At 39.5% G+C, this 12443-nt stretch overlaps 1 protein-coding gene across 1 annotated transcript; it reads right to left on the bottom strand.

The window, feature by feature from the left end:
• Window positions 1–569: 569 nt before the first annotated feature.
• On the bottom strand, window positions 570–12076 carry fbln5 (fibulin 5). Its single transcript, XM_026939522.3, has 11 exons — window positions 11719–12076; window positions 11379–11433; window positions 10884–10932; window positions 10336–10635; window positions 5339–5461; window positions 4838–4954; window positions 4023–4139; window positions 3618–3740; window positions 2475–2601; window positions 2185–2380; window positions 570–1347 (listed from the first exon to the last, which is right to left on the bottom strand). Exons 2-11 carry the CDS (start codon window positions 11430–11432, stop codon window positions 1186–1188), a joined length of 1368 nt encoding a protein of 455 aa, XP_026795323.1. The 5' UTR covers window position 11433; window positions 11719–12076; the 3' UTR covers window positions 570–1185.
• Window positions 12077–12443: the final 367 nt, after the last annotated feature.

Here is a 12443-nt window from a genome sequence, read left to right as displayed (position 1 = left end):
CATCATCATCATCATCATCATCTCTCTCTCTCACACACACGCACAGACAGAAGCTTTGTGAACTTTTTTATTTATCTATCTATCTATCTATCTATATATATATATATAAAGTAGCACAAAAAGTCAATCTTTAAAATTGTAAAAATGATGTGAGCTTGATTACACGAATTTTATATTTTTTTTAAATTAAATCAAAATTATATATATTTATATATTATGTCTAGAAATTTACAGCAGTTTGATCTTTAAAAATCTGTTTCAAATTATTTCTATAGCTTTTTTTTTTTTTTTTTTTTTTTTTTTTTTTTTTTAACAAAATTGGTCTAAAAACAGCTTTAAAGAAATCCAGACACTCAATGAGTGAGCTAGAGGAGGCAGTGGAAGGGAAACCTCTCTAAAAGCATTAATAAGAAAGGAACCGAACTCCTCTTCTCAGGAGAGTGAACTTGGCATTGTAAATGATGTGTGCGTAAGTACGCTATTATTCATCAGTTACAGTTCAGGGTCTGATTTCAGTTTAGGACTCTGGATTAGTTACAGTCTGATTAAATCACATTAAATCCCACATGTTTTCAGGTCATCATGTTTATCTTTATTCACCTGACCAGGCTCTCTTTTTACACCGACAAATAAAAAACTGAAAGACAACAGGTAATCCAGGGGACACATGACATGACAGAGAGCTGAAATAAACACAAACTTTATGGATGTTTCATGTAAGTTTGCTTTCACAGTTTGTTTAAGGTTTAGAGACTGCTGCTGTCGCAGAAAAGAAAAACAAAACCCAAAAACTTGCTTAAGAATGAGGAAACAGTTTGAGCAGTTTGTGTTATTTCTGGAAATGATCCCCAAAGAGAAAGAAAGACATAAAGAACCACATGAACAAGGAAAAAGCCATAAATATCCTTCTGACTGGATCCATGAGAGTGAAAGTGATCAATACAGAGGCAGCTTTTTTTATTAACTTCCTTTACCAAGATGCAGAATTTATAAAACACCTCTCTGGCATGACATGTCAGTCCCATTACAGAATAAAAAATTATCTAAAAGGGTGGTCATAATCGTAAAACAGTCAAAAACGGCAAAACATTAACCGACATGAACAAACACAGCTGCCTGATGGGTAATGTGGTCACAGGAAGTCCATGATGGAATGGTGAAAGGTCAGAGGTCATGTTTACAGTCTCAGAAAGGGTGTTCAGAGACGAATATTGTGAGGCGGATGATGGAACTGCCTCGGAAGTTGATGACATTGTTGACTGTGACCATTTCCAGGTCCAGGACGACTGTCCTTGGTCCTCTGATCGGGCGAGCCAGGACCAGAGTAGCGCTGACGTTGCTGGTTTGCTGTGGGAAAGAAAGAGAGAGTTAAATACAAAGCAATCATCACTCATGCCTGGAGCTTCTGAAAATGTCATCTACACCATTGCCAGAGACAAACCAGGTTTGACAAATGAGGAAGAAAAGCTGAGCTGCTACTGTAATAAGCTTTGAGCGCCCTCTACTGGAAACACAACACTGCTACAAGAGGTGTATTCATAACAGCAGCACTACGGACTTCAGCAGGTCTTCTGCACCAGATACATGTATGTAATTATACTATATGCAGGAGTGTAAAATACCTGAGTAACTGTACTTTATTACTGTACTCAAGTACTATTTTGTAAGATTACTCAAGCACATTTCCAAGAAAAACTCAAACTCCATGAGATCCTTCTTCTTTCCTGGTTTTTTTTTTTTCATAGTATGATGTTGTCTGTTGATGAGACAACATCTTGAGCTGTCTCCATTTGCCTACCAAGTAAAAACAGATTTTTGGTTCTTTACATTTGGTATATTATCTACTAAGGTTTGGTTATTTAGCAAGTTAAATTAATTAGCTAGTTGTGTACACCCGCTGTATGCACAAAGGTTTCATATCAAAATTTCTGTGATACATGATATATGTTCTGATTTATGTGCATGTTATTTGAAAATCAGGGTCAACATTTACAGAGATAATCAGCATTTAATATTCATCGTATAGAAAGAATATTGGTATTCAGAGATAGCCAAGACTTTGCTCTTTCCTCGTGCTTTCTCAGCCGATGAAAGACTTCTGCTTTGTGTGTACCTCCTCCACATTTATTACTTCATTTCCCTGTAGATTTGGTGAGTTGTCACTTAACCTCAAGTTCCACTCACCCGCATGTAGAACTCACGGCCCTCGTTGCCAGATTTGATCTGGAAGATGTAGAAAGCCCCGGGGTAGCGCGTGGTGGCCTGCATCTGAAAAATATCAGCAGGGACACTGCGTCCAGAGGACAGGTCCATGTGGCGGTACAGAATAGTGAAGGGCCTGTCTCGACAGGCGGGGTTCTCTGCCGAACACATACACTGACTGAGAGAGACAGACAGACATGGGGTGATTTTATTTTAATTTAACAGGAACAATGTAATGATTATGAAGTGGATTTAAACACTGTGTGACTCACTTGTCACTGAGCTCTATGTATGGTGGTTCACATATGAGGGGGTTCAGGCATGTGTACCCTCCCTGGAAATTGAAACACACTTGTGCTGTTGTACACGTGTTGTTACCAGACTCACATTCATTGAGGTCTTCGAAATCAAACACACAACAGTTAGTTAGGGGTCAGCGAGGTCAACACGCATCATAATTCATAATCATCATCATCAACATCATCATCGTCATAAACTAAATATAACAGAATATAAACAACAAATATCAAAATTATTTGTTAACAGATAAGTATTCACCTCCCATTCCACTAAACTAATCACCCTGAGGACACCATCTGCAAAGTGAAGCATGGTGGCGGTAGCATCACGTTGAGTGTTACCCTTGGCCTCTTGGTTGCTTCCTTGTCTAATCCCATCTTTAACCGGTCACAGAGTTTTGGTGGACAGTGGTGGTTGTGGCATATTACTTCCATGTTTTTAATAATTAAAATAGATTTAATGTCGCTCAAAGTTTGGAATATTTTTAGAACCAAACACTGATCGATATTTTTCCAGAGCTTCGTTCTGGATTTGTTTTGATAGCTCCATGGTCTTCATGAGGGTTATATAGTTATGTTCTCTAACAAACTCTTGGTTGCCGTATTTATACTGAGATCACATGACACTTTTATAAAAGGTCAACTCCATTTAAATAAGGGGGTAAATATTTATATGCAATTTACTTTTTTTTAATGTAAAAACATTTTGTAGACTTTATTGATTTTGCTCCCCTACAGCAATATTATGGGCTATTTTGTGTACATTCATGACATAAAATCCCAGTTAAGTCCATTCCAGTTCCAGGATGTAAGTCTACACAATGTGGAAAAGTTCAACAGGGTGAATGCAATCCTTGCCCAATAGGGACATATATTTAGATAGAATTTGGTCCAAATAAAGTGCTATATTATACTAGCATATTAATTTAGCAATTTTTGATCTACATCTACCAATTTTGTCGACTTCATAAATAAATATTTCCAATTGGTCAAAGAACTTTTATAACTGATTCAGAAAATTTCAATGTTAGGACAAACTTCATCATACAGGTCTAAAAACTGCGAAAATGTGAGCAAACTGTCGTTTTTATTGCATGTGGTAAACGTGTGCCTAACCTTCACAGCTCCGGCCATCCTCAAAGACGTAGTAACCGGGCGGACACGTGCACGCGAATGAGCCCGGAGTGTTTATACACGTGTGCTGACACAGAAAGTCTGAGAAACTGCATTCATCCACATCTGACAAACAGAGGAGAAAACATGAGAAACACACTCACACACAGACACTCACACACATTTTATAATTTTATCCACTTAATTGCTTTCCTTCTCTAACTCTCTCTAAAAGTCTAAGCCATCTCTCCTGCTCCTGTTCTTCCCCTTCGAATCTTTTCATCTCTCTCTCATTATTTATCTCTCCTCATCTCTTCATTTATCTCTCATCCTCTTGTTTTTTATCTCTTCTCCTCTTTTCCTTTCGCTTCCTTTGCCCTGCTTTTCACCGCTTCCTCCTCTGTTCACCGATGCAGGTAGTTCCGTCGGAGGCGAGCTCGAAGCCTTCGTCACAGCTGCACATGAATGAGCCATATGAGTTCAGACATCCGTGAGTGCAGGGGTTAGTCCCACACTCGTCTACATCTGCAGACACAGAATGTTCATTTTAGTTCTAATCCTGATATTATTTAAGATCAACATAATCAAGTTCACGGCCAGATGTTCATATGAACATTTCGGGCATTTAAGTTAAGGTCAGGCCTAGGGTTACTGATGGAAAGATTATAGTTACTGAGGTGAGTTACTGAGATAAAAGTTAAAGTTTCGGAGGTAAAAGTTAAGCTTACTGAGGTAAAGTTAAGGTTCCTGAGGTAAAGGTTAAGGTTAATCAGGTAAAGGTTAGGGTTACTGAGATAAGGGTTTAGATTACTAAGGAAAAAGTTAGTGTTACTGAGGCAAAGATTAGGGCTGCTTATGTAAATGTTAAGGTTACTAAGGTAAAAGTTAAGGTTACTGAGGTAAAAGTTAAACTTACTGAGGTAAATGTTATGGTTACTGAGATAAAAATTAAGGTTACTGAGGTAAACATTAGTTATTGAGGTAAACGTTAAGGTTTCTGAGGTAAAAGTTAAGGTTTCTGAGGTTGAGGTTAGGGTTAGTTGAGTTTATGGTTCTTGGCGTTTAGGTTAGGGTTTAGGTTTAGGTTAGGGGTTTAGGTTAGGCATAGCATTATTTAGCTACAGAAGTACACAAGGCAATGGAAATATCCCACAAAAATAGTAATAAAAGACTCTGTATATGTGTGTGTGAGAGAGAGAGAGAGAGAGAGAGAATGCATGTACCTTCACAGGTTCTACTGTCAGTATTCAGGTTGAATCCCGGGTTGCAAGAGCAGGAATAAGAGCCTGGCAGGTTAGCACAGAGCTGCTGGCAGTAACCGTAGCGGCATTCGTCAATATCTGAGTTTTTAATAAGAGGAAGAGCAGAGAATACAGACACATGAAATGCAGATGTGATGTCATATATCATAAAGGCAGAGTTAATCAAATCTAAAACATTTAAGATTTGTTATGAAATCTTGAACTTTTTTCTAGGAAATGCTATTTTCTTTGTTTAGTTTGTTAGGAAATCTTTATTTGTTTAGCTATGCGACTGCATGGTGTAAATGTTCACCAGATGAAGAATGAGACTTCAAACAAACAGAAATCTGGGCACTAATCCACAGAGCAAGGTCCATTTGGGTTTTTTCAGAAGTGCACACGTCCTTCTTAGAAACTGCTGCAGAAACAGAAATACCTCCACAATGATCTGGTGAAGTTAAGTGTCCAGGCTCAGGTACTCACCCTGGCACTGTCCAGCCACCAGCCAGTAACCCTCGGTGCAGGAGCAGGAGTAACCCCCTGCTGTGTTTATACACACCTGTGTGGGATTACATTGATGGGACCGTGCCTCACACTCATCAATATCTGGAAAAGAAACAAAAAGAGAAGAACAGGGACAAGGTTAATTATAAACATTTAACAGCATGGGATCTGTTCTCATCCAGGCACAAGGAAATTTGGTAACTTGACATTGCTATTGTAATGGCTAGAAAAGAAAGTATATGGGAACACAGGCATAGCTTAACACTGTGGTTGTCAAAGTGAGGTCCAAGGACCTGCAGGTTTCTGTGAAGCATAGCCAGGGTTGTTTTTGTTACAGTGGTAGAAATCAATAACTCTAATAATGTCTACTTGGACCTAATGTGTTCTGTCAGTGGAAAGTTCAGGATTAAAAAGTGCTATGGCATCAACAAATAACCAAAATATTTTTGTATGCAATTAACTTGTTAGACTAATTTTGGAACATTTGCATGATGTTCAAAATCCAAATTCACACTATGTGAAATCTATTTTACAGTTAAAGGAGGTTTCTGTGAAAGGAAAGGGTATGTACATCAATGTAGCAACACTCAGGCCACATCCTTCACTGTGTCTATATCAAGTTCCCATGGATTAATATATCTTAAAGTAACGCAGCAGGTTTTCATAAGCTCCACAAATTGGAAAGGGAGTCTATGCGCTCTGACATATTTCCTTATGTGGGCATCACAAACCCCTGAAATAACCTGAAACTACATATTTGGTTCCCAGACAGTGAAGTCACTTATTTAAAAAAGAAATCTAAAGATGGGTGAGTGTTAATGCCAGATTGTTTCTGCTGTTTATTCAGGCACTGGTGGTGGTTGATAACGGACGGGGTAGAGAGGCCTGGTTCTGGTGCCAGGACGTCAGACTGCGTTCCAGCACCTGCTAGCACTTAAGAGCAAGTCAGGTTTAGAAGATGCTGGGCTCAGCATGTGGGCTGCATGTGTGCCATGGGGAGGGGGGGACTTGTGTTGAAGAAGACGTCCATTTCTTATGTCCTTATTTGGACAAAGTCATTCTGCCAAAGTGGGAAGTCAAAAGGAGGCAGACCTGGGGGGACAGATAAGTGAACGGGAGCCAAATTTCTTTACGCAGATTAGGACCTTGTCTAGATCTAAAAGAGGTGATTGTGGAATATATAGTTGTTGGCTTTGAACTATGGGACAGCGCATTACTATTTATGGCAATACAAGTAAACACACAGACGTTTCATGCCAAAGACTAAAACAATCATATCTCTCTCCAGACATAACTTATTTTGCTTAGATTATAATAAAATTTTTAAAAAAAGATTAGCGGTTAAAGGAAAAATGTACAGAATTTGTTAAACAACAAGGCAATCTTCACTGGTTTCTCAATCATAAGGGTCTATTCAATCAAGCAACACATACGAAATGTTTAGAGATAGTAATACTCAAGCTAGATTGTACAATTTTAATAGGACATAGTTTAGAAGACAGCAAGAGTCATTGTGCCATGTTTGGATAAGAGTAGACACATATTATATAGATGGGTCTAATTTATCCATTAATGAGGTAAACATAACATGTTTTCTTAGAACAGATCCAGAATCTGAGAATAACTCTTAGTGCCAGCCAAGCCAATCTAAATATGAGATATGGAGTGAAATGAGTGGATAAAAGTAGAACCAGTGTGTTGGTGGTGGTGTTTGTTAATAGGGGGAGAGTCCAGTGACTATAGAAAGAAGCCTACATATACAGATATATATAATTATATATAAAGGGGAAGGTCAGTAGAAAAGGGGAGAATCTGACGGAAAGGAAGAAAACCAGTGGATAAAAGTAGTGGTGACTGGATTATGGGGGGAAACTAGTGGACTAGAAAAGAGTGGATTTAAAAGAAAGCCTTAATCACTGAGCCACAGCTTTTTAAGCTACAGAGCAACAGGTTCTCAGCTCAGATCCCACCACCACCAAGTTGCCATGGTTGACCCTTAGTTGTATCCTTTCCCAATTGTAAGTGGCTTTAGATAAAAGCATCAGCCAAATGAGCTAATAGAAATAGACTGAAGAAAGAATCCAGTAGATAATGAGATAAACAAGTGGATAACAGGAGAAGAATCCTCTAATGGATAGTGGATTAGGGAAGAACCCAGTGGATAATGGATGAAATGGAAAAGAAGGAATCAGTATATAAGGAATTCATACCATGAATGAATGACATCTGCACCATAAAGAAACTCTACATTCATATTCACGACACTTGGACATGAAAGGAGGTAATGAAACGTGAAATTACCTACTGAGCTCCACTCGCACCTCATTACCAACAGATGTGAGGCAAAATGTGGCAAAGACAGACTCTTGCTACATTCAATTGAGGTTTGTGGTTGAGAAAATTCAGCATAAACAACTCACTTTTGTCGTATTCACTACACTGGAAGTAGATTTGCTGTGTCAGTGTACACAATGTTAATGTTTCACAATCTGGCTAAACCCATGGACCATGTGGTTAGCGGTTGATGCTAGGTGCAATTACAGTGGAATTTCAGTGGTATGGAGACTTTTCATTGTATAAATTAACAATGTATCTGAGAGAAATGTTGACATTTCCGATAGTTTTGCCTTGTTTTCACTATCATTGTAATTTTACAATATTTAATGTCTATGTGCTAGTTAGCGAAATCATTAGTGTCAGTCATTAACCAGATTTTGCTCATTGTCAAGTAAGGTTGCTTTAATATTTGGTCACTTCTAGATATCTGTGTTGTATTAAACGTTGTATTAAACGTTTACGAAGGCTGTAACTGATGTGTTCTTGTGTTTCTGCCTACCACAAATGAGCGTTACTAGCAGCATAATGGCTGTTTTTCCATTTATGCACACCTACAGTACATACAAGGCTATGATTGTTAGATGAGTGAGGTCAAGCCTGCAGCCTGGGTACATTTTTGGCCCGTAACAGCATCTTTTACTCCATCTCTGCCATAACAGCACGACTTCTGCCAATGGGAACTCTCATTCAACATCTTGTGACCTCATCACTGGCAGGCGCAACCAGATGCTGAAATACCACAGGTCTGAGTGTGGGATCTTTCGAGGCTTACATAAACAAGGACTAAATATCCTCCTATCATGGTTGAGATTTTCTTAATGCCCCAAAGAGGTGATTATCTGTGTCAAAACTCAAACAACTCTGAATATCTGGTGGCTTTTTCCACTGATTACAGTGATTTCAGGGGAATGCAGAGGGTTTTTTTTTTCTCTGTGGCTAAAAGTGACCCTAAAGGACTAAAGCAGACAAATTGAGAACACATTTGAGACTGGCATGACTATGCCAAGTAATCTGTAGACGATGTAAAAATACACCTTAAATGTTTGTGAGATAAAACCTTTCCTTTTAATTCCCTAATTGTGTGTATTGAGCTGTGAGATTAGCAAGGAGGTCTATTTCAATACCAAGCCATAAAGCATGAAGTAACATTTTAATTCTCCCACAGAGTGAAAGAAAAAAATTATTAGTCAAAAAGGAACATGTAGCTACTCTGTAAATCTCTCCTTTCACATCACGACAGGTCTTCATTTTAAACTGCCAACTGATATACAGCTTTTAGTTACAGATATAGATCAGACTTCCAGAGAGTTCTGTGGAATTCAGTCTCTGCTAAAGTCTTTAAGTTGAAGACTTTGCCTCAGGACAGACCCACAGATATGAGTTAATTACAGCTCAGCGTTTCATCGCATCTGCTCTGTCTGCGACCCCAAGAAACACACGAGCCACTAAAACACTGCGAGAACTAAATAAACACCGCAGCATGGCCTCATCCAACCCCGAGAGACGTCTAAGCCGCATTCCCACATCTGCAGTAACTTACAATTACTGCAGCACCGCTTTATCAAAATGCGGAGTGAGGAGGATCAGACACCACCTCATCAATGCACACAGGTACAGACGAAGCATTAAAAGCGTGTCTCTGAGCAGGTTCAAAAGTCACTCGTAGAGTTTGATCAAGCTTCAAAGATGGCTCAGTCTGTTATTACTTCAGAATCCCACATTAAAAGTGTTAACACTAACACTACATTATGGTTCTCTATTTACCACTATTTATACCACAGCGCTGGTGAATTCTGGATTCTGATTGGTCAGAAGGTGTTGAATTATTTTCTATAACAGCAGCTCTGACAGTAGTGCACTCGTTCTGATATGCTAACGTTTCTATAGTGACAACTACCACAAATAGATGCTCACATAAACAGATGAAAAAAAAGGTGAGTTGCAATTCAGCAAATGTGAATCATGTGACTCAAGTCCACAACACCGATTAATACATCTCTGATAGTTAATTGATGGAATTTTACGCATGATTGGTGATTAAACAAATCAATCAATATAAAAGTGATTTATTTGATTATCGCTACTCAAATCAACGATGTAAATAATGTTAGTTAATAGACCTTAATGGAAAGTGCTACCAAGTTAACAAATATTATTACTACTAAACACTTAGAGTGACACAGAGTCCTGACAAAGTCCTCGTTATGAACCTACACAGCAAAATGTGCAGTATTTAAAAAAACAGAAGGATGAAGATTAACAGGTACTCGCTTCAAGAAGAGCTCTGTTTATTAACCAGACAAATAAAAAATGCTTAGACCATTGCACTAGCCCAAAGCCTTTTCTTTCATCACTACAGCAGGCGAGTGAGCAATGTATGAGCTGAATCTCCTCTGTATAATGATTCTATACTAGATAACAGAACACAGTATGAGCTAATTCAATACTGTGGTAGATAAGTGGTTAAGGAAAAACTCCCTGTGCAAGAATACAGTGGATTAAATAAAGTTTCTATGCACTATATAAATTCATCCAACACACTTAATTCAACACAGGAGACTTTGTTGCGTGAATCCTGAACTTAGACATCTGATAACTGCCTTAAACTGTTTCGAAGGGCAAAAGAAAGGCCTACTTACCAATACAGCTGCCATCCTCTCCGAGCGTGTAGCCGAGGATGCAGGGGGCAGAGGAACGGCCCACTATGGGATAACTCGGACCAGGAGCGGACCCAGCACCGGGGCTGATAGGAGGAGAAAACTGCTCAGGAAACCCCACTGATGTGTCAGGGTACAGCGGCTCGGTGTAGGACGGAGACTCGGCTCTGGCATACGGCTGTGAATAAAGGCTCTGGGGGATGCAGAGGTAACCTCCGTTCTGATTTACACACCGCATGTCACCGCGGCATGCACCAGGCATCGTGCGGCACTCGTCCACATCTGCAGACGTCACAACACACTACTCAATTGGTTGAATCACATTAAATAAGCACAAGCTTGTCCTGGTTCTCCCCTTATTCTGCACTTTTATAGTGTCTTCCCTGATTCAGCACACCTTACGAGCCTGAAATGCTGGAGTATGCTAGAACAGGAAAACAGTATGACACATAGCCTTTAAAACATGCAGCTCAGGGGGACTCCAGGAAACAGATTGGGAAACACTGAGTTATAATCTTTGACCTACTAACCGATGCATTGCCTGGAGCGAATATCGAATGTGAACCCCTCGGTGCACCTCTGTGGACAGCAAACAACATGAGTCAACCACAATCATGCAAATATTTTTACAGAGCTGAAATTGCAAAATGTGTCGTGGGTGTTTCTTTTAATTTTTTAGCCCATTAGTGAGAAAATATTGGATTGAGCAAGTTGTTTTCTCAGCATACAGTCTGCTGTGACAGAACTGGACCTGTATAAATGAAGTATACTTTATGGCTTATTTGTGATATAAACGATGAGCAGTAATGCATAGGACTGTTTGAGGAAAGGTCGCTGTGCCAAATTCAGCCAAGCGAGACAAAGTTGAAGCAGTTTGGAATTTTGGCACAGAGAGAAAACTCCAAGTATTCTGAATTTTAGTCCAGAAACAATCCACAAAGCAGTAAAGAAACTCCTAAGATTTGACTGTGTGATTATAGTATTGTTTTCACGAAAAGCAAACAGAGGAAATGGAGAAGGTTTACCTGACTCTTCCCAGACTGGAAGCAGCACAGCAAAAATACCAAAGCTGCTAGCATTCTGTAAAAAAACACATAACATAGACATAATCTCTTACAGTGAGGAGGCTATCAGGTAAATAGTGAAATGTACAGACTTATAGAAAGACTCCCTCGCAGGCAGGAGGAGTAAAAACTCAGAAATACAAATGCGCACAAAAGTAATAGTAGTCATACTAAAGTGTCATTTATAGTGTAAAGCCCTAAATAACTCGTTTACAAATTTAAATGGAACTGATACACATTCATGGAATCAAAATAAAACATTTGCCGTTTTGAAAAAGGCTCCAAAAGCAGCAAAACTAACCTCTCGGTTTTGTCGGAGCTCCAGCCACGTCCTCCGAATGTGTGTGTGAGTGTCGGTGCGGTTGGTCCCCACTCGCCACAGACAGACAGGACTGCGCTCCCAGCAGGGAAAAAGTGAGGACCTCTCTCCCTCTCTTTCTCTCTTTCTCTCTCTCTCTCACACACACACACACACACCCCGCTCTGGTTTAGTGCTGTCGGGCCTGAATGCGCAAAATGCGCCAACTTGCAGCACCTGGTTTGGGTTACGCGCACCGCGGGCACTAGTAAAGAGGAGGATCCTGCGGAATTGCGCTCTTACTAGTGACAAATAAACACAGCTACAGAGATCTTTCTACATTACAAAAAAGAATACCAGTGTTTAAAATATTACTTTTAGGAATGACACAAGCTTATCAGTTTATTGTGCGTTTTTTCTTGGAGTTTTGTCTTTTTTTCCAGCTGACCAATAGACACTAAATTTGCAGGCCTACGCCTCCTTCTAAACCACGCCCACTCGCACAGACTCGCAGCACCAAAAAGCTAGAAAACTGAGACGGGTGTCTGATGGCTAAAACACTGAGGAGCAAAGAGCAGAGCCCCTACAAGCTTCTCTGGTTTGTCCCTCTGGGAGAAGCCTTAAATCCTTAAATCCTCTATATTTAACCCATTTAATCTTACAACAGCAAAGATTCCAGGGACCTCTTTAGAAAACTAGAACCACTACATTTAAGAAGAATTTAGGAA

The sequence above is a fragment of the Pangasianodon hypophthalmus genome, chromosome 3, assembly GCF_027358585.1.
Source record: "Pangasianodon hypophthalmus isolate fPanHyp1 chromosome 3, fPanHyp1.pri, whole genome shotgun sequence".
NCBI lineage: Eukaryota > Metazoa > Chordata > Actinopteri > Siluriformes > Pangasiidae > Pangasianodon > Pangasianodon hypophthalmus.
This window is presented reverse-complemented; position numbering and strand designations above follow the sequence as displayed.